This window comes from Nycticebus coucang, chromosome 18, assembly GCF_027406575.1.
Source record: "Nycticebus coucang isolate mNycCou1 chromosome 18, mNycCou1.pri, whole genome shotgun sequence".
Lineage (NCBI taxonomy): Eukaryota > Metazoa > Chordata > Mammalia > Primates > Lorisidae > Nycticebus > Nycticebus coucang.
In genome coordinates, this window is record NC_069797.1 from 25,894,143 (window position 1) to 25,916,526 (window position 22,384).

Sequence of the window (22,384 nt, forward strand, 5' to 3'; positions counted from 1 at the left end):
CCTGTCTCCCTCCCTCCCATTCCCTTCTCCCTCATCAAGCACCTGCCACTCTCCAGAATATAGCATGCAGGGTGCATGTCAGGGAGAAAGGCCCAGAGGGACCCAGGAATGGCTCAGACAGTCTCAGCCCCCACGCCACTCCCCATCATAAGCAGCTCAGAGCCTCCTATTCCCACAGAGTCAGCTGGGAAAGAGGTCCTTTATTTTGGGGTCAAGATCAGGCCAAGGGGACATGGCCACTATGGCTCTGGCTCCCACCATCTCTGGTTTTTTTCCTTAGAAAAGCACAGGATGTGCTTCTCCTTCCCTTCCCCTGCTGGGTTGGCAGAGACCTTGTGCAGGATGAGGCTGATTTATCTGAGGAGGAGGGATTGGTCTGGGTGCTGGGAGGGGGTCGTATGCCTGTCTTCTGTGGGTGACCCCTTGTTGTAGTGGGGAGCAGCTCCATTCATTCAGCAGGCTGGGATTCCCGCCCTGGTCCTGGCTCCCTGCCCAGAGCAATTTCCAGCTAATGGCCAGGAAGAAGACTCCTTTTCAACCCTCAGGGTGGGACATGTCCAACTTCGGAGAAGCGGGTGCTGAAAGGGAGGCCCTTGCTTCAAATTTGAACCTTCAGTACTGCCCAGGGTGAGCTTGGGCAACCCATTTCTCCTCTCTGAGCTTCAGTTTCTTCATCTGCAAAATGAGAGGTGGGGGCAGGGAAACCTCTGGCCCTAGAGAACTAATAGGGGACCCCTTGCTCATCCCAGCCCCTCAGGGGAGGATAAGGGCTGCCAGGGGACTGTACCCAACACTCCATAGTGGCCTCAAGTTTTCTGTCCCTTGTTGTTGGTACCTATCCCCTAGGGGCCTTGACCTATGAGGAAAGTGCCCTTATCTTCCTGGCTTGACAGATGAGGAAGCAGGCAACTCACCCATGGCCCACAGCCAATGAGTGGCAGAGCCAGGGACGGCTGAAGCCAGGCTTTCCCAGCTGGGTCTTTGCGGCCCTCAACAGCAACAGGTGACAGATGTGGCACATGACTTGTGTGAGCACTTGTCTCCTCTCCCCCTCTGATGGTTGGAAAGGAGGGTTGCAAATATGACAGCCCAGCGCTGAGGTCGAGAGGGCACAGGCCAGGCTTGGACTCAGAGGGACCGGTAGACGGAGGTGGTTTACAAGAACAGGGGTGGGGCTTCTGCCACGAGTCAGGAAGTGTTGGGGAAGCACCGGACAGCAGAACTGGAGGTGACCATCCTTCTTCTTCTGCCCTACTCCCTGCAGGCCCCCGGGGACTGAGCTGCCAACCAGGGTGGGCTATTGGTGGAGGTTGGTATGTGGGGATGGGGATGAGTATCTGGTCTTGGGCAGTGGGCTCTATTCTGAGGCCACTCCAGCTTCCCCAGGCCCTGGCCAGAGCCATGTCCTGCAAGGTTTGGGGTGGGGAGTGGCATGGGGGGAGTGCCCAATAGCTTTATCTTTGCCCCTGTGATGGGTGGCTGGTGGTTTCCTGCCAACAGCTCCCTGTTTCCGGAGGCCTAGCAGGGCCCAAGCAGAGCCAGGAGGGGCAGTGGGGCTGGACTTGGGTGGCCCCACCGGCCCCGCCCCCATCTATCTTTGGGAATTTATTTGTCCACAGGATCAGCTGGCCTGCAGGCCATTGCCTTCCAGGGGCCAAGAGCTGCTCTGACCACCCAAAGATCCTCTCTCCCCACCCAGGTGCCTCTACCTGACCTCTGACAGCTGCCCTGTGGCCCCAATCGCCCTGCCCTGCTCTTGCTAAGAGGTTGGGAAGGTCCTGGAAGCTCTGCTGTCCACCTGGGTTACCCTGAGAGCAGAGGCCACACAGGGGCTCAGTTCTGCGCCCCAGCTGGGCCCACCATGGCACAGCGGGTCCAGGAGGAGCTGGCCGCCTTCTTCTTTGAGTATGACACTCCCCGCATGGTGCTTGTGCGCAACAAGAAGGTGGGCGTTGTCTTCCGACTGATTCAGCTCGTGGTTCTGGTCTACGTCATCGGGTGAGTCTGGCCCCCAGGCTCTGGGGTGCCTCCTGTCACGCCAAGGGGCCCCTCTTTCTTTCTGTCCATTGGAAGGCCTTCCCAACAAGCTTCTGTGCTAGGCAAAAGGACTAGAAAACCCTTGTAACTCACTGTTGAGATGGGGTCATGAGGCAAGAGGGGAAGGAAGGAACCCGCTCAGTGTTAATGGCTCGTTCAAGTGGTAAGAGGCCTTTGGAGCCAGGACCCCACGGACCACAGCCTCTGAGTCCTACTTGTGACCTCTCGCCAAACCAGGCTGCTACTAACAGACAGAGGCACCTTCCCTGCCTAAATGAGGGACATCCTGGAATGTTTGAGTTCCTGGGAGCAGAGAAATCCTCAATTTCTCAACACCTGGTGCCTTATATGGGTGGCACATCAGGCAGAGGATGGAGGTGACTTCTGGTCACAGGGATGACAACTCGTTCCTTTCTGGGGATTTCTGGACGGGTCTCACTGTGCCAGGAGTACAGGTTCAGAAGCAGGGAGGGATTCTTGCGGTCTGGCTGTCCTGGGGACCATGCTAAGGCCATTTTCCTGAAATCAGTATGGCTGTTCCTGGTAGGGTCTTACACATGTGAGTGTGCTGGTGTGGCCACATAGATGTGTGTCATGTGTGTCCTACCCAGTGCTCTGTGTCCACACACATGCCCTCATGTGTCTGGGCGTGTGCCCAACTGGTGTGGCTGCTGGGTACATCCCTGGGCCTAGGTGCCTATATGTGCATGTGTGCATGTGTGCATGTGGCTGTGCCCCTGCCTGCCTGGGTCTGAGCTGCTGGATGCCTGATGCACGTCCCCTGTGTGTGATGCCTTGTGTTCCCTCACAGTGACTGTGAAAAGGGCTCCTAGAGGCCCAAAGGGGCACCTGGCAGCCCTAGCCGGAGTTTGCTGTGTGATTCTGAGGGCTGTGCCCTTCTGGTCTCCAAGTCCCCATTTTTTGCTGTGGTTTCAAACCAGGACTACTACATGGAGCCATGAATAGGGTGAGCAGGGCCCAAACAATGGTCCCTGAGAACTCCTGGCATTCCAAAGAGCCTTCCCTCTGCCCTTGGCAGCCTCCAAAGCCTCAGAGCTTGTCAGGTAGAGCTGGGGCCAGGACTCAGCATCCCTCTTTTTCACAAACCAATTTGACATCTGTGATGTTGGTTGAACTTGGGAGGGACTGAAGCCCAGAGAGGAGCAGTGGGGTTTACAGGTCTCTGGCAAGTCAGCAGCAAATCTAGGGTTAGAAGTGGAGTCTCCTGAACCCTGGGCCTCTGCTCAGCCCTCCTCCTCCAAGAGTTCTGGGAAGCCTTTCCAATGGGAGTGCTGATGGGATGCCAGGCACAGGGTGGGCCTGAAAGTCTATCATGAGCTTCACTCCTGATCCTTGAGACAAGAGAGAGGTTGTTTCCTCAGGCCTAGCCTCCCCCAAAGGGGCTGGGAGAATGTTGCCTCACTCTGCCCCACATGGTTCCCTGTTTCTGCTTTCAGACCATCAGCTGTGAGCAGCATCAGGGCCCTCTTATGTGTTGGTCACAGACTATCAGAGTGGAAGGGACAGTCCCCCAGCAGCTGCAGCTGCAGCTGAAGCTGCCACCCAGCCCTGAACACACACCTACAGTGACTGGGACCTCATTACCTCTCTCATCCCCTTCTTTCCTCCTGAGACAGTCTGATCAGCTTCCAGGTGGACATGGCTTTTCTCAGAGTCAGCAGGGCTCTGAAGCACAGTGCTTCAGCAGGGATCTCACAGCTAGTAAGAGGCTAAAGCACAATTTGAACCCAGCTGCATCTGCATGGCTCCACAGTCAGCCTTGATATCCTGGAAAGAAAACATCCCCCGGGGTGGTGCCTGTGGCTCAGTGAGCAGGGCGCCGACCCCATATGCCGAGGGTGGCGGGTTCAAACCCAGCCCCGGCCAAACTGTAACAAAAAAATAGCCGGGCGTTGTGGCGGGCGCCTGTAGTCCCAGCTGCTCGGGAGGCTGAGGCAAGAGAATCGCGTAAGCCCAAGAGTTGGAGGTTGCTGTGAGCCGTGTGACGCCACGGCACTCTACCGGAGGGCGGTACAGTGACACTCTGTCTCTACAAAAAAAAAAGAAAAAAAAAAGAAAACATCCCCCAGAGAGGGGCACTGACCTGGCAGAGTCACCAGCAGAGAGGGAAGGCATAGTGTCCCAACGGGACCACTCCAGCTACAAGCCCAGTCTCCCAGCTCATGCTTGGGCTGTGGCTTCTGCTGTCTCTGGTGCCCCCATCTGGCTGCTTCCCAGTGCTGCACTAACCCCTCAACTGGTAGCCTGCAAGTGCAGACCAAACCTCAACACAGCCTGGACTTGATCTCAATGTATCAGGCCTCAATTTCCTAACTGTTCTTTCATTGGTTGTGGATTGGAGCGGACCTCTCTAAAAACATTGCACTCAGCTCAGCAGTTAGCTCTTTCCTGAAGAGAGCTTGGTTTTAAGTTCCATCTCCTTTCCCAGATATCTGTCTGAATGTTTGGTCCTGTGAGCATTTGCAGGGGGACAGAGGGGAGAGAGAGAGGAGAGCACACAGAACTCTGGGCCCCTGTCCAGAGACAGGACAAAGCCCAGGGGTAGGATGAGTAGACAGAGAAACAAAACTGGACAGAGGGCCAAACAAGGGAGCACAGAAACTCAGATGAAGGGACAGAGGCCCTGGCACCTAGAGGTGGAGAGAGAGTTACTAAGACAGAGACAGAGAGACTGAGCTGCCGAGAACCCAACCAGACTTTGAGGAGGGAAACTGAGGCTGTGGTGGTCCATCGGTCATGCTCTTCTAGGAAGTCCTGGGCAAGTGCAAGGAGCAAGTGGGCTCAAGCCTCTAGAAAACTGAGCTAAGAAAGATGATGCTTAGCCGGGTGTTATGGCGGGCGCCTGTAGTCCCAGCTACTCGGGAGGCTGAGGCAAGAGAATCGCTTAAGCCCAGGAGTTGGAGGTTGCTGTGAGCTGTGTGAGGCCACGGCACTCTACCGAGGGCCATAAAGTGAGACCCTGTCTCTACAAAAAAAAAAAAAAAAAAAGAAAGATGATGCTTTTTTCTTTTTTTTAAGAGATGGAATATCCCTCTGTCACCTAGGCTAGAGTGCCAAGGCATCAACCTAGCTCACTGCAACCTCAAACTTTTGGGCTAAATCGATTGTTCTGCCTCAGCCTTATGAGTGGTTGGGAGTAGCTGAGACTACAGGTAATCACCACCACAACCAATGAATTTTTTCTCTTTTTTAGTAGAGACTCTTGCTCAGGCTAGTCTTGAACTCTTGAGCTCAAACAATCCTCCTACCTCAGCCTCCCAGAGTAGCTGGGAATACAGGTGCCTGATATGATGCCCAGCTAATTCTATCTTTAGTAGAGACAAGGTCTCACTCTTGCTGAGGCTGGTCTTGAACTCCTGAGCTCAAGCAATCCTCCTGCCTCGGCCTCCCAGAGTGTTAGGATTACAGGCGTGAGCCACACTGCTCTTTGGGCTCCCTTTAAGATGATCTCACTGTTAGAGCTGTCCCCTAGAAGGGAGGAGCTCTCTATCCCTGGAGTTGTGTGGGCAATGTGCTGTCATCTATGAACCAGAAGGCCCGTGTCAGGGGTGTGCTGGGACATTCTGCTTGGGGGGCCTTGGTTGGTATTGGAGAGGGGTGGTCTAGCTGCATCACATAGGAGGGTCATTGGAGATGTGGAAATGTTGCTTAGGTAGAGGAACCTTCTCGGAAGAGGTGACCAGTCATGAGCCAACACCTGGGGATTTAGGCAAGGCAGATCTGCTCTTGGCTTTCTCTCCAGTCCCTCTGGGCCTCATCTCACCTCAGTTCTCACTCATCCCCTGCACCTACACACAGAGCATTTTTTTTTTTTTTGAGACAGAGTCTCATTATGTCGCCCTTAGTAGAGTGCCGTAGCGTCACCGCTCACAGCAACCTCAAACTCTTGGGCTTAAGTGATTCTCTTGCCTCAGCCTCCCAAGTAGCTCGGACTACAGGCACCCACCACAATGTCAAGCTATTTTTTGTTGTAGTTGTTTAGCCCAAGCCAGATTTGAACCTGTCACCCTCAGTGTATGTGGCTGGCACCATAGCCACTGTGCTACGGCTGCCAAGCCCCACACAGAGCTCTTGAAATCACATGTTCTGAGATCTCCAAGTGGATCATGGAACCTCTCTATCAGTGATAAGGATAAATACAAATTATCTCTGGGAAAAATGCATGAGGGGCCAGTTCTGCATCTTTGTGTCCAGGGATGTACCAGGGGACAGAGGCAGGACTCAGGGTGGGTAGAGAGAGAGGGCAGAGATGAAGGTGATTTAGCCAGAATGTCTTGGATTCCCATGTCCACAAGCCAGTTCAACAGGATTTAAAGGGACTGTGGGGATATCGACAGGTTTATCTAAGAAATCAATATGGGCCTCAAGCCTGGCTGGACTCTGCGGTTAAGCGCACAGGAGGGAAGGTCTGTGGGGAGATAAGGAATTCACGTTGGTCCAGTTTGGGCTCTCAGATGAAGCTATCTAGGATCAGGCTCCTCATCTTGTTCTCCTGTGCTTTGTGGGGGCTTTGCTTTCAGGCACATTCTCTGTGTTCATAGTGGCAAAATGGCCACCAGCAGCTCCAAGCTAACATCTCACCAACTGAGTCATTCCCCTGGCACAGTCACTTCCTTCTCCAGGGTTCCAGCAAAAGCCCCATCCAACTCTTGCCAGTGGGAGTTGGGTTATGTGGTCAGCCGAGAACCAATTATTGTGGCCAAGGAAATGGGATGCCCTGATTGGAGGAGGCTGGTGTGCGCCCACTCCTGTGGCCCCTGCTTAGAAGCAGAGTGTGAACAAAAGTGCTAGAAAAAGAGTCACTAGGACTAGGCTGAAGGAAGCAAAAAAAGAGTCCAAGGGAGATGTGGAGGGGTGAGCAGGGCCACTGGTGTTTGTGGGGCTGAGGAACGTGGAATTTCTCTTGCTAGCAGTGGGGAGCCATGGACGACATCTACAGGGGAGGGACTGGGGCAGGCAGGATTGGGGTGCAGGCCAGAGGCAGGACAGCTGTGAAGAGGCAGCAGTGGTGGGAAGAGAGAATGAGACTGTACCTGAGAGAGAGGCGGTGATGACAGATGTCACCATCCCGCACCCTGAGGTGCCCACTGCTCAGCTCTGTCTGTCACTGGCATTAAGTGACATGTACCCAGCATGGCCAGAATTTCTGAATCCTCAAGAGAAGTGGTAAATTGGAATTTATGCATGAAAGAAACCTCTTGGTTTTTAGAGGTTGGTGACGCAAAGAATTTTAAAGCACATACTCTTGGCTTGACTTGTCTGCAGGTTACATCTTTATTAACTTCCAAGCCCCCACTGTGGGCTCCAGCTCCGAGCTCAGGTCCCTCCCAGGCCTGGAGTCTAGTCTTGCCCCTACCCAAGGCTGCCCAACCAACCTATGCCTCATAAAGATGACTCTTGTCTATGGCCCCCATGTCCCAGCAGCCACTTGACTTGTCCTCTCAACTCTGTGCTAAGCTGCCCTCAGCACCTGCCCCAGCTCTTCCCACTACTCAGCCTCCCCACATCTAGCCCCTCTGGGTCCTTTGATGAAAGCCAGGGAGGATAGGAAGGACTGAGGGACCCAAAGAACTGGGCATGATGGGAAGGGTGGGGGTAAGGATGATGCCTAAGCATTGAGCCTGGGTGATAAGGTAGGGACAGCACTGTCCTCCATGATGAGGACCCAGGAGGAGCAAGTTCTAAGGGGAAATGAGGAGTTTAGGTTGGTCCAGCTGAATTCTTTTTTTTTGAGACAGAGCCTCAAGCTGTCACCCTGGGTAGAGTGCCATGACATCACAGCTCACAGCAACCCCCAATTCTTGGGCTCAAGCGATTCTCCTGCCTACACCTCCCAAGTAGCTGGGACCACAGGTGCCCGCCACAACGTCTGGCTATTTTTTGGTTGCAGCCGTCATTGTTGTTTGGCGGGCCCGGGCTGGATTCGAACCCACCAGCTCAGGTGTATGTGGCTGGAACCTTAGCTGCTTGAGCCACAGGCGCCGAGCCCCAGCTGAATTCTTGTCTGTATAGTGGTTAGAACAATGCGTTGAGATAGATTTCATCTACCATAATAGTCATCCTTCTTTTAAAAAAAATACAACTCTGTGGTTTTTGGTATATTCACAGAGTTATGCAACCATCACCACCATCTAATTCCAGAATATTTTCATTATTCCAAAAAGAAACTCTCGACCCATTAGCAATCCTTCCTCCCATTTTTCTTTTCACAGCCTACTTAGCTTGTTCTGAGAATTTCATACAAATAGAATCATACAATTTGTGGTATTTTGTGTCTTTTTCTTTCACTTACCATAATGTTTCCCAGGCGTCCATTTTTTTTTTTTTTTTTGAGACAGAGTCTCACTTTATTGCCCTCGGCAGAGTGCCGTGGTGTCACAGATCACAGCAACCTCCAGCTCCTAAGCTTAAGCAATTCTCTTGTCTCAGCCTCCCAAGTAGCTGGGACTACAGGCTCTCTCCACAACGCCTGGCTATTTTTTGTTGTTGTTGCAGTTTGGCCGGGGCTGGGTTTGAACCTACCACCTTTGGTATATGGGGCCAGTGCCCTACTCATTGAGCCACAGGCACCGCCCCAAGGCTTGTCCATTTTGGTTGGTTATAACCTGGATCAGTATTTCATTACTTTTCTGCTTGTTTTTAGAGACAGGATTTTTTTTTGTCACCCAGGCTGGAGTGCAGTGGCATAATTGTAGCTCACTGTAACCTTGAACTTCAGGGCTCAAGCAATCCTCTGGCCTTAGCCTTCTAAGTAGCTAGGACTACCAGTGAGTGCCACCACACCCAGCAAATTTTTTTTAAATGTTATAGAGATGGGATCTTATAACCTGTTCAGGCTGGTCTCAAGTTTCTTGCCTCAAGCAATTCTCCTGCCTCAGCCTCCCAAAGTGCAGAGATTACACACATGTGCTACCACATCCAGCCTTCATTACTTTTTATAGCTAAATAATATTCCATTGTATAGCTAGATCATTTTTTTTTAAGACAAAGCCTCAATTTGTTGCCCTCGGGAGAATGCAACATAGCTCACAGCAACCACAAACTCTGGGGCTCAAGCAATCCTCTTCTTGCCTCAGTTACAACAGCTGGCTAGTTTTAGAGACAGGGTGTCACTCTTGCCCAGGCTGGTCTTGAACTCCTGAACTCAGGCAATCCACCCACCTCGGCCTCCCAGAGTGCACAGCCTAGATCACACTTTGTTTAACCATTCATCAGCTGATGGACATTCAGGTTGTTTCTACTTCTTGGCTCTTATGAATAATGCTGCCATGAATATTCGTGTGCAAGTTTTGTATGGATATGTTTTTATTTCTCTTGGGTATATACCTAGGAGCAGAATCGCTGGGCTAATGAAATTCCATGCTTAACTTTTTGAAGAACATCAGGACTGTTTCTAAAAGGTACCTGTGAGATGTCTGAGGTCAGGGGGAGGGAAGATGCAAGTCACCAAATAGAAATGCTGACATTTATATACAGATGGTCCCTGACTTGCATGGTTCAACTTAACATTTCTCAACTTCATGATGGGTTGGTCATAAGTTGAGGGGCAACTAGATTTATGAATATCTGACTTGCAATTCTTTGACTTTGTAATGGGTTTATTGGGGTATTAAATGCATTTTTGACTTATAGTGGGTTTATTGGGATGTAGTCCCATTGTAAGCTGGGGAGCATCTGGGTAAGTTCCCTGAGTACAGGATTTTGTTTGTTCACTTCTGTATTTTTAGTGACTAGACCAGTGCTTGGCATATAATAGAGGTTTGATAAATACAGATTTGTTGAATGACTAAATGAACATGTTGGATTGAATCTCAGGCGAGAGTAAGTGACAGCTTACTTGGGGTTCTGTCTGGGCCATGAGTGCAAGCCAGGTGACTGGGGCAGATTGCCATTGAGAGAGGAATTAATGCAGCAGTACCAGAGACTTGAAAATAGGAGACTTTAGTTATTAGGTGTCCATTGTGTGCCAGGCATTATGCTAATTTCTTTAAAGAAAACTCACAGAAACTTCCCCCACTTAATTACCAAGATGCTTTTTTTCCCCCTGGAGCCCAGGACTGAGTATATAGTAGGGCCTTGCTAATTATTGAGTGAGCAGTGTCTTTGAGGTAAAACAGAGGCCATCATCTCTGTTTTACTGAGCAAACTAGGGCTCAGAGAGGTTTAGACTCTACTCTGAAGCTACATTAATTTTGCATGAGTGCAAAGGCATGAGCCACTGTGCCCAAGTTGGGGAACAGCAGGGCTGATACCTGACCTTCAGCTTTTCCACCATGTGCCCTCTCCCACAAAGAGCCAGAGGAAAAGAGAGCCCCAGAACAGGGCATTGCTGAGGACCAGGTAGAAAGCCTAGGAAAGATTATTTCTGAAAGGGGAGGAACTTCTGATGATGCCAGTGTCTTTGACCTTGGGACTCCTTGGTGGCCTTCCTGAGTGGTAACAAAGCTAGGTTACAAACCATGTTTTAGGAGGAGTGAGCCTGGCACCATAGTCATTCTATCATTGCCAGAACCAAGGTCATTAATGCCAATTTGACTTTTCCCTTTGACCCTCAAGACAGGCATCCCTAGGGGTAGACACAGCCTGGAAACTAGTCAGCCCTCGCATGGAGCCTTAGTGTGGTTCTACTTGCCATCTGTGCTCTGGCTCCTGGGAGACACATTGAAGCCAGTGCTGCTCCGTGAAGAGGGCATAGCCCGGGGCACCTCACGCTCGGGCGGTCTGCCTCCGTGATGGCCTCAGATCCTTGGGAGGAACACTCCCCCAAGCCTCAGTTTCCCCAACTATGTTATGAGTTGGTACTGGGCAAAGAGAGAAATGCTGCTAGGATATTACGTGCCAAGAGGGAGGGAAGTGATGTCTCCTGCAAAGGGCTTCAGAATATAGAGCAGCTCCCCCCCCACCCCCACCCCACAACAGCTTCTTCAAACTTGGGCACAGAGCCAAAAGTCTTCCTGGAAGAAGGGACCTAAGGAGTGTGGGGGAAGGGTGATGTCATGACGCTTCGCTGGAGATGATGTGGCAAGCTCAGGACACTGAGAATCAAGAGCATTTATCATGCCTCACCAATTGCTATCTGGGACCAGCAGGAGACAGGGCCCACCCATAGACCCATCACTGTTACCAGGAGGATGGAACAGTGATCGGTAAGTCTTAGTCGTCTGTCTACCACTAGGACTAAGAAGGAGGTTAGCCCCATCAAACCTTCCAGTCAGGAAGTGTAGAACTCAAGGAATGGGAAATCTGAATTCTGGGAAAGGAAGGCCAGAATTTCCCAAGAAGCAGAGAGACCTCTAACTTGAGCCACTCCCATAGGAGACTCAACTGGGGGCCTGGATGCTGTATAATAATAATAATGATAACTAATGTCCATACAGCACTTACCTGTTCTAAGTGTTTTTACGTGCATTCACTCATTTAACCACTACCACCACCACTACAAGTACCATTGTTATTCCCATTTTACAGAGGAAAAAACTGAGCACCCTGGATGCAATGGCTCACACCTGTAATCCTAGCACTCTGGGAGGCTGAGGCAGGATGATCACTTGAATTCAGGAGTTCAAGACCGACCTGGGTGGGCGGTGCCTGTGGCTCAGTTGGTAGGGCGCCGGCCCCATATACCGAGGGTGGTGGGTTCAAACCCAGCCCCGGCCAAACTGCAACCAAAAAATAGCCGGGCGTTGTGGCGGGCGCCTGTAGTCCCAGCTACTCGGGAGGCTGAGGCAAGAGAATCGCTTAAGCCCAGGAGTTGGAGGTTGCTGTGAGCTGTGTGAGGCCACGGCACTCTACCAAGGGCCATAAAGTGAGACTCTGTCTCTACCAAAAAAAAAAAAGACCGGCCTGGGCAAGAATGAGACCCTGTCTCTACGAAAAATCTAAAAATTAGCCAGGCATTGTGGCAGGTGCCTGTAGTCCCAGCTACTTGGGAGGCTGAGGCAGGAGGATTGGCCTAAGCCCAGGAGTTCTAGGTTGCTCTGAGCTAGGCTGACTCCATGGCACTCTTTTTTTTTTTTTTTTTGAGACAGACCTCAAGCTGTCGCCCTGGATCCCACTTTTTGCTCAGGCTGGTCTCGAATTCATGAGCTCAAGCAATCCACCCATCTTGGCTTCCTCGAGTGCTGGGATTATAGGCATGAGCCATCATGCCCAAGACTCTGTCTCAAAAAAAAGAAAAGAAAAAGAATGGGCAGGGCCTGTGGCTCAGTGAGTAGGGCGCCATCCCTATATACTGAGGGCAGCAAGTTCAAACCCAGTCCTGGCCAAACTGCAACAAAAAATTAGCCAGGCATTGTGGTTGGTGCCTGTGGTCCCAGCTACTTGGGAGGCTGAGGCAAGAGAGTTGGGCTCCTAAGCCCAGGAGTTGGAGGTTGCTGTGAGCTGTGACGCCACGCACCCTACTGAGGGGGACAAAGTGAGACTCTGTCTCTAAAAAAAAAAAAAAAGAAAAGAAAAAGAAGAAAAGAGTATAAAAAAGAAAAGGAAAGAAATAAAAAAAAAAAAAGAAAGGAAAAGAAAAGAAAAGAAGCCTGTGGCAGGGAGGATTTAATAGCCTTCAACAAATCACACAGCCAGTGGCCAATGAATAGGGGAGCTAAGTTTCAGATCAGAGCTGCTGGGCACCAAAGACCAGACTCTTAGCCAACATCCTCTTGGTGAGAGCTGTTTCTTGGTGGAGAACCTCAGGAAGCAAAGAGCTCTCTGAGAAGGAGGATTAAGGTCTAAGAAGCTTGGTCTCCAGGTCCCAGAGAACTGCTCTTGGAAACGCTTCTGAAAGCATCTAGGTCTCCTCCTCCCCCAGAATTAGTAGACTGCAGGCACGGGCCAGCAGGGGGCAGCAGGCGAGGCTGTCTTGCCTCCTGGCCAAGACTTAGCATCAGGAGCAGACAGTGGCTCAGAGACACACCAGGGAGAGCAAGGGGAAGTCCATGACACGTTGGGCTGGGGCCAGAACCACAACTCCCTGTGGCACTCTGCCCCGCAGGTGGGTGTTCGTCTATGAGAAGGGCTATCAGACGTCAAGCGGCCTCATCAGCAGTGTGTCTGTGAAGCTCAAGGGCCTGGCTGTGACCCAGCTCCCGGGACTTGGCCCCCAGGTCTGGGATGTGGCGGACTACGTCTTCCCAGCCCAGGTGAGCACCTTCACTCACAGGGCTCAAAAGCTGGGTGGGGCTGTGTCCCACCTTCCCATGGGACCAGTCCTGTTCCTATCTCTCTCTGGACCTCTGTTTCTCTGACTGTGAACCAGTGGTAGAAGCAGCCTGGTAACATCAACCCACTTTGACATCATGAATGCAGAGGCTGCTGGGTGTTGTGTGGGCTCTGAGGCCACTGTTGGGCCAGTGTTTGGGTTCCCAGGCTGTTCTTCCCAGCTCCCAGCCCTGCCCCACCCTCCCCTTCCCTTTCAGGGGGACAGCTCCTTCGTGGTCATGACCAACTTCATTGTGACCCCAAGGCAGGTTCAAGGCTACTGCGCAGAGGTGAGAACTTCTGCCCACTCTCCTTCTTAGATCCATATGAAAAAATGCCATGAAGAGAGGTCCCCTTGGGAACCTGCACAGGCTTCCTGCTGGGTCCCCACTGGTAGAATTTTAGGCATAGATTAACAGTAAGTAACTGTCAACCCTGACGGTGCTGAGTCTTCCCTCCTAGTGGGGTGCCAGGCAGGAGGTGGAGTCTTAGTGCCAACCTCATCCCTCAACTTCCCACCCACGGCCATGGGCAGCTGGGCACGAGGAGTACTCAGCAGAGCAGTGTGGGCAGGACCCAGGAGGAAAGAGATCTGAAACTGCCCTACGCCTTCTCTAGGGCCCCAGGGATGCCAGAGGGGGGATCTTCTCAGGACCCCACACAATGGTCCTGGGGCCAGTAGCTTTCCCTTCCCCCAGCACCCGGAAGGGGGCCTGTGCAGAGATGACAGTGGCTGCACCCCTGGGAAGGCAGAAAGGAAGGCCCAAGGTAAGGCAACCTCTTGTCCCCTCCACGGCCCCCTTAGCTCCAGGCCCTGCTGTCCTACTGGCCCATCCTGGCTCTGACCTGCCTCTTGCCACACCCCTCCTGCCAAGTTGTCCTTCTCTAGGGAACTCCTGCCACCCTGGGTTGGTCTGCCTTATACTGGACCCAGTCAAATTTCTGTCCTCTGGCTCCTCTTAGATTGTCTCTTATTGGGGGATCCTAGAAGAGGAGCGTCCTCTGCACCCCTGGCTTGGGGTGGGCACCCAGGGCTTTCTCCCTCATTCCAGGCATCCGCACGGGCAAGTGTGTGCCCTTCAATGACACTGTGAAGACATGTGAGATCTTTGGCTGGTGCCCCGTGGAAGTGGATGACAATGTTCCACGGTAACACCCTGTCCTTCCAAGGAGCTAGGAACAGAATCTCCAGTCCAGAGAGGGATCTGATCTGGAAAGGATCTGCCTCCCCTTTCTCTGACCCCCTCCTCATCTTGCCCACATGGCCCAGGCCAAAGATTACCCCTGTCCCCTGATCAGAGGCTGTGAGCCTACCATTACAGCACACCACCTCACCACTATCCAAGGCTGCAGGAGGATTCTGCGTGCTCTCACTATCCCCAGCCCCCACCATCCCCACCACCCTCGCCATGCATGGGGCACGCAGGGAAACTCCTGGGGAGGGGTAGCAAGTGAGTGTTGTCTCCTCCAGCCCTGCCCTTCTTCGAGAGGCCGAGAACTTCACTCTCTTCATTAAGAACAGCATCAGCTTTCCACGCTTCAAGGTCAACAGGTCCGTGGGAAATGTGGGCAGAAATGCAGGCGGCTCCTGATGCTGCTCCAGCTGGTTTCAACTGTCTCTGCCTCCCTCTGTTCCTGCTGGTTTCTCTTTGGAGGCAGAAACCTGGCCTGGGTCCCTGGGGTGGGCTACTGAAGAACAGGGTTTTCTGGAGCCCATGAGGAATCACCAGAGCTTGGGGTGCACATTGATGCTGCCAACATCCTCCATCCCCATAGGCGCAACCTGGTGGAGGAGGTAGATGCTGCCTACATGAAGACCTGCCTCTATCACAAGACCCTGCACCCGCTGTGCCCTGTCTTTAAACTTGGCTACGTGGTGCAAGAGTCAGGCCAGAATTTTGGCACCCTGGCTGAGAAGGTATGGGGGATGGTGCCAGGCAAGTGGGGAGGACTGGGACCTAGGATCATAATAAGGCTTTTCAGGCCCAGTTAATCGTCCCAAGCCTCCCTGGGGTGGGCTGAGTATATGTCCAGGTCTGTCCCCTAATACTGGGGCCCCTGGAGGGTCAGATCTGGCATGGACCTGGTGCAAAGGAGGTGCCCAGAATGAATGAGTGTGGGCAGAAATCGGTATCTGCATGTTTGCTGATGTCCTGCTATTTAAAAAATGTTAGATGGGCGGCGCCTGTGGCTCAGTCGGTAAGGCGCCGGCCCCATATACCGAGGGTGGCGGGTTCAAACCCAGCCCCGGCCAAACTGCAACCAAAAAATAGCCGGGCGTTGTGGCGGGTGCCTGTAGTCCCAGCTACTCGGGAGGCTGAGGCAAGAGAATCGCTTAAGCCCAGGAGTTGGAGGTTGCTGTGAGCTGTGTGAGGCCACAGCACTCTACCCAGGGCCATAAAGTGACACTCTGTCTCTACCAAAAAAAAAAAAAAAAAAATTAAAATAAAAAATGTTAGATAAGCCGGGTGTTGTGGCGGGCGCCTGTAGTCCTAGCTGCTCGGGAGGCTGAGGCAAGAGAATTGCGTAAGCCCAAGAGTTAGAGGTTGCTGTGAGCCGTGTGATGCCACGGCACTCTACCCGAGGGCGGTACAGTGAGACTCTGTCTCTACAAAAAAAAAAAAAAAAAATGTTAGATAAAAGCAACTTGAATCCCGTAGCCCTTGGCTCTGAGAAATCCTGTGCCCTGAGAGTTACACAGTCATCTAGGGTTTCAAGAGAAGCAATACCTTGTAAGGAGTATAGTACAGGCTGGTTGGGTTTAAATCCCAGCTCTGCCCTAATGAGCAGCTCAAACTCAGATAAGTGTCATAACTGCAGTGTATCTGAGCTTTTGCACCTGTCAAGTGAGGGCAACAATAGTGCCAGTCTCATGGAGTTGTCTGGAGGATCAAGTGAGTTCATATCTGTGACTACACCTCAGTCCTGCCTAGCAGGTGGCAAACCTATGTACTTGTTCCCACATGTTTCTTATTATCCCTGCTCTTGCAGCTGCCTATCCAGGGATGGAAATAACTCCTTTTCTGAGATGTTAACAAAGAAAAACAAAAACAACCCCCCCCCATTATAATTTGTCTATAGAAAAGGTCAGCAAACTTTTTCTCTCAAGAAGCAGTAAATATTTTCAGCTTTTCAGGCTGTATGGTCTCTTGTGCCAACTACCAAAGTCAGCTGCTGCAGGAAGCAGCCACAGATGATCTGTGCACAATGGACGTGGTCAGATTCCGTGCATGGGCTTCAGTTGGCTGCTCCTGGAGGGGGTTTCGAAGTTGGCTGACCCCTGAAAGGGGGTTACATCACAACAACACATATAACGTAAAAGCTGCATGCTAGATCCCCTGTTTCTAAAGATCTTGCCAGCCCCCTCTGCAAATTTCTTAGTACCAAGTTGCCCAGCTTCCTGCCTCCTTCTCTGAGCACCTCCCAACTCTTCTTCTGTTGCTCAGCCCTCCCCCACCTGTCCCAGAGGAGCTTCTCTTCCTCAAGTGTTCTCTTCCCAACCCGCATTTACTTTTTCATTCAACAGCTATTTACTTGCTTGCCTCCCATACTGTGACTTATGCTAGGAACCCAGGAGTCAATTACAAGTGAGACAGACAGCTCTATCCTCCTAGGGCTTATAGTTTTGGAGGAGATGGCTTAATAAATGATCACACAAAATAAAATGGGATTGATTACAAAGTGACAAATGTTCTAAAAGAAAACATATAGTTATTCCCACAACAGTAGGGACTAACAAAGATTTTAGATTAGGGATGGTTGTCAGGGAAGGATGAGAAAAAGCCAGCCTATGGAAAATAAGGGAGAGGAAAACAGCATGTGCAAAGGTCCTGAGGTAAGAAGAACTTGTATTCTAGAAATGGTCAGAAAACTGGAGTGTAGAGTGTGCTGGGAGAGTGGTGAGACCAGAGAGGTTGACAGGACATCTACCCCAAAGCAGAGTCTCAGTGTCTTTTCTCAAACAAAAATATTCCCTTTTCGAGACCATGCTAGAACCAGATATAAGACAGGAGTTTCTTGATTCTGAAATCTCAGATCTTAAATGCCTGTGTTTCTGGTAGGGTGGCGTGGTCGGCATCACCATCGACTGGGACTGTGACCTGGATTGGCATGTACGACATTGCAAACCTATCTACGAATTTCACGGGCTGTATGAGGAGAAAAGTCTGTCTCAAGGCTTCAACTTCAGGTGCCTGCCAGGCCCCCTCCAACATATCCTTATTTTCTACTTTAAGAACCCCACGGGGCTGAGCAAATGTCCCCAGAGGGGAACAGAGGACCTTGGGCAGCTCCTATTCTACCCAATGGCCAAACAGGAAACCAGCAGGGAGAAATCCATTGGAGGCCTGAATCCCCTGCCCCTGGGTCTCAGACGCACCTGTCTGAGACTAGCTGGGGAAATTGTTGAGATCTGGAACTAGGGCAAGAGTTGGGTACAGCATTCCTGGAATCAGGCCTGGGAGCCTGCCTAGGGTTGGGATAGGGCTGTATCCACAGACCTCTAAGGGTTCCTGCATCCTTGATGCTCTGAGGCCAGCCCCACAAAAGTTCTCCATCAGCCTCCTTCCACCTCATCCCTTCTCCAAGGTTTGCCAGGCACTTCGCAGAGAATGGGACCAACTACCGTCACCTCTTCAAAGTGTTTGGGATTCGCTTTGACATCCTGGTGGATGGCAAGGTGAGTGTCCAGTGTGAGGGGGTTGGCTGTTGTTCCTGTGAATGCCTTCGGGTGTCTGCAGTTATGGAGGACAGGTGGCTTCATGCTAATAATAGGGCTTGGGGGATATTGAGGGCAAGGCTTCACGGCCTGTGACCATGCCTTCCCAACAATTTCTCTGGGTCCAGGGAGGCAGAGCCAAGGTCACAATGTCAAAACCCCGGTCTGCTGACTGGCAGCTGGTTACCTGTGTACAGTCAGAGCCTGGGCAGCAGGCAGTGGGGAAAGCTCATAGCCAAGGAGTGGGGAAGCCCCTTGTCCCATGGTTGGCCTTTCTCAGCCTGGTCCCCTCTGACTGTTGACCCTTCTCTCCCTGTGTCCTACCACCAGGCTGGAAAGTTTGATATCATCCCCACAATGACCACCATTGGCTCTGGGATTGGCATTTTTGGGGTGGTAAGTGTTTGGGTCATCAGATCACTGTGCTGAGGTCAGCCCCTCCTCTTCACCACTCAGAGGCAGCAAGCCCCTCACCCTAAAACTTGATGCTGTCTATTCATTATTGAGCCAGCAGCTGGCCAGCCACCACCCTAGATCCACAGTATAGCTAAGACAGCTGAGGCCCAGAGCTAGGGCAGGACAGATGTGGGGTGTAGCTGTCTTGGTGCCCTGGGGATCCTGCAGTGCCTCATTCCCCCCCCACACACACACACACAATATTGAGCTCTAGAGAAAGGTAGCTTCAGCCAGGGCGACTCTGTCAGCAGAAACTGAGGATGGATGTGCAAGGCTCTATACCTGCACCCTGATTCCCATGCTCTACCCACACCCCTCCTCGCCCCCAGGCCACAGTTCTCTGTGACCTGCTGCTGCTCCATATCCTGCCCAAGAGGCACTACTACAAGCAGAAGAAGTTCAAATACGCGGAGAACATGGGACCAGGGGTGGTAAGAGAGTTTGTGGGTTATTTTGGGGGGGGGCAGCTGCTTCCCCAGGGCTGACTTGCATCCCCCCACTGCATATACAGGCTGAGCGTGACCCCGCAGCCACTAGCTCCACCCTGGGCCTGCAGGAGAACATGAAGACATCCTGACCTTCAGCCCTGGCTCCTGGCTGGACTCAGCGTGAGGCTTCAGGCAGGCCCATCGGCGTCTCCCCAGGAAGTCTCCAGCCCTCTCAGCCAAGCAGATAACAGTTTATTGGCAGTTCATGGTGATGGACCCTAGGAGAGATCTGTGCAATTCTGGGCTCTGACTTTAGCCACACACTCCAGGGGAGCCCCATCCCAGTCTCAGCCGCTCCTGGTTGGGAAGGGTCCCCCCCCACACCTGTACCCTGGCTTCGTGCTTCTCTTTGGGCCCTCATTATACATCCACTGCCTCAGTTTCCCAATCTGTGCTCTCCAAAGTGGCAGCCACTAGCCACAGGGGACTATTTAAATATAATTTAAATAAAATTGAATAAAATAAAAAATTTAGTTCCTCAGTAGAACTAGCCACTTTCCAACTGCTCAATAGACACATGTGGCTAGTGGCTGCCAAGCAGGACAGCAGAGAACATTTTCGTCATTGCAGAAGGTTCTTTTGGACAGTTCTGCTCAAGCACTGTCTCTTCCGGGCCTGAGATTTCCCCGGGGAGTTTACAGACAATGCAGGCACTTAGGTCCACCCTAGACCTCTCGAACTAAAGCTTCAGTGCTGACCATATGATTCACATGGACAGTAAACTTCCTGGGCCATTTTGGGACTTAAGTTTAAGAGCTGCTGCCTTATAACTTTCTGACTCTATGCCCCTGAGTGGGTGCCAAACTTAGCCCTAGGCCTGTACCCCCTGGCAGGTACAGGCATTGAGCAGGGTCTTAAACACCTCAGCATGTGTGTAATGTGCCCAGGTATTACATGGTGTCTCATGCATACAACCCAACATGCAACACCATCCACAAGCACACAGCCCTCCATTCACACTGCAGATTTGAACAGAAGAGACCTGTGCACACAATCATCTGAACACACCTACAGTCCCAGCACAGACACACTGTCTGTGCCATGTCACCTCCATGGGGAAATGCTTTTCCCCAAGTGTGTCTGGCCAGGACAGCACTTCCAGCTGTGAACCCTCACTCACCTACCTCGGGTTGGGGTGGGAGCCTCAGCCGAATGCTGGGCTTCCTGCCTGGGCTCAGCCCCAGCTTACATAGCTTGCCTGGCTCTGTCTGAACACCAGGCCTGGGGAAAACCAGGGTGGGGTATAATAAAGGAATGAGGACAAACCTGTAGCTTCTGTGCTTTCTGTCCAGACTCTCAGAAACTCAGTGTGCCCACCTGTGAAATGTGGGGCTGGCAATCTTCGAGGTTCCTCTGGATATGCTGGTGGGTGGCAGTGAGCCAATCTGTATGCACAGCCCAGCAGGGTTAGTGTCATGGGTCAGTTCACCCCTGTCTATGGGCCCCACAGGACACAGACTCTCTTCCCAATCCTCCAGAAGGCCTTCCTCTGGCTGTGAGAGGCCTGGCATTGGGATAAGTAGAGAAGCTCAGGAGCGGCCTCATCAAATGGTGGGGAGGAAGGGGCAGGCCATCCCAGAAGGGGGATCTCAGGGAATCCTAAAGACGGGAGGAGGGCCTTGACTGGAGATAATGTGGAAGGATTCTCCAGGGGTCCCGCTGTGGTCATGACCTCCCATCTGGACTTATAGCCAAATAGGGTCTCTGGGCACACCATCACCATGCTCTGTCTAGACCAGTGGTGTCCAACGGAACTTCCTGCAATTATGGAAATGTTCTCCCTCTGCGCTGCCCAGTGTGGTACCCAATAGCCACAGGTGGACACTGAGCACTTGAAATGTGGACAGTGCAACTAAGGAACTAAAGTTTTTATTTTATTTACTTTCAATTAATTCAAATAGCCACATATGGCCAATGGGGACCAGATTAAACAACACAGGCTAGCCCCTCCCTTCCCCCTTAGGCCCTTGGCCTGTTGCCCTCCTCCACAATCCTCCCCAGATTTTACAAGACAGGAACTCCCTCTCTGCCTTCCCTCCCTTCTCCAGACCCACCTGCTTTTGCCCCTCCTGCCTCCTTCCCTCCTGAAAGAGCAGGAAAGGGCTGCTCCTCTGTACCCAAGCCTGCTCTCCGTTTCAGAGACCTCCACAGAAGCTGCCCCTTCTCTCTCCCACTCCTCCATTGTTTCCCTCTTCTGCCTTCTCCTGGCCCAAGTCCCGCTGCAGCTCTCCCTTCATTGCCACCCTTCCAGAAAGACCTGTCTGCTCTCCCTCTGCAACTGGCCTCCAGCCTTGCCACTTCTCCTTGCTGCCCTTGCCAAGGTCACCAATAGTGTCTTTGTTGTCAAATCCAAACAGACACTTTAGCTCGTGGCCTGTCCTCAGCTGACACTGTTGCCCAAGCCCTTCTTGTTGAAAGATTTTCGTGCAGCAGCTCCTAGGACCCATCCTTTCCTGATGTTTCCAGCCAGGCTGGCATGCAGAGAAAGACAGTCTTCAACTGCAGCTCTGACACAGTTTACTGTGTGTCCTTGGGCAATTTGCTTAAGTCTCCATGGTTCCTCTGTGATTTAGGGATAATAATAATCTTCACCAGGGTTGGGGTAAGATATGATATGTAAAGTATTTAGCACAGTGCCTGGCACACAGTAGTGCTCTGCCTATCAATCTAGCTACCCTTCATGGAGTCAGCTTGGTGTCCTTGGATATTTTTTCTCCCTATGGCAATACAACCCTTGGTCTTGGCTGGGTATGTGGCTGCCTTGAGTGGAAGTTGTATTTCCCAGCCTCCCCTTGCAGCTGGGTCTTGCCATGTGACTAAGTTCAAGCTACTGGGACATATGTGGAAGTGTCATGGGACAACTTCGGGGAACTTTCCTTAAAAACAAATTGGTGCAAAGGAAGAGCAGAGAGAGGGAAGGAGGGAAGGGGGTGGGGGTCTTGGTATGTGACACACCTTTGGGGGCAAGGCACAATTCTAAGAGGGACTTCACCTAACAAATGCAATCAGCGTAACCTGGTTTCTTTCTTTTTTTTTTTTTTGTAGAGACAGAGTCTCACTTTATGGCCCTCGGTAGAGTGCCGTGGCCTCACACAACTCCTGGGCTTAAGCGATTCTCTTGCCTCAGCCTCCCAAGTAGCTGGGACTACAGGCGCCCGCCACAACGCCCGGCTATTTTTCGGTTGCAGTTTGGCCGGGGCTGGGTCCGAACCCACCACCCTCGGTATATGGGGCCGGCGCCTTACCGACTGAGCCACAGGTGCCGCCCCGTAACCTGGTTTCTTGTACCTTCAATGAATCCCCAACAATAAAAAAAATAAGTTGGAGGCAAGAGAATCACGTAAGCCCAAGAGTTAAGAGGTTGCTGTGAGCCGTGTGACACCACGGCACTCTACCTGAGGGCGGTACAGTGAGACTCTGTCTCTACAAAAAAAAAAAAAAAAAAAAAAATAAGTTGGTGCAAGTCCTTTGCTGA

The 22,384-nt window shown here is 51.9% G+C and overlaps 1 protein-coding gene across 5 annotated transcripts; it reads left to right on the forward strand.

Annotated features, from left to right (window-relative positions):
- The first annotated feature begins 873 nt into the window (after positions 1-873).
- On the forward strand, positions 874-20,163 carry P2RX1 (purinergic receptor P2X 1). Of its 5 annotated transcripts, none has more exons than XM_053570699.1 (13): positions 874-1,003; positions 1,700-1,998; positions 13,043-13,190; positions 13,467-13,538; positions 13,947-14,016; positions 14,301-14,397; positions 14,720-14,800; positions 15,025-15,166; positions 17,310-17,437; positions 17,836-17,926; positions 18,296-18,361; positions 18,751-18,852; positions 18,933-20,163. In XM_053570699.1, the coding sequence occupies exons 2-13, from the start codon at positions 1,862-1,864 to the stop codon at positions 18,996-18,998; spliced, it is 1,200 nt and encodes a 399-aa protein (XP_053426674.1). In that variant the 5' UTR covers positions 874-1,003; positions 1,700-1,861; the 3' UTR covers positions 18,999-20,163. The 5 variants fall into 5 exon arrangements, with proteins under 5 accessions (XP_053426674.1, XP_053426673.1, XP_053426671.1 ...); XM_053570698.1 differs by lacking the exon at positions 874-1,003 and adding an exon at positions 1,212-1,292; XM_053570696.1 differs by lacking the exon at positions 874-1,003 and adding an exon at positions 1,217-1,292 and having other exon boundaries at positions 1,620-1,998.
- The last annotated feature ends 2,221 nt before the right edge of the window (positions 20,164-22,384 follow it).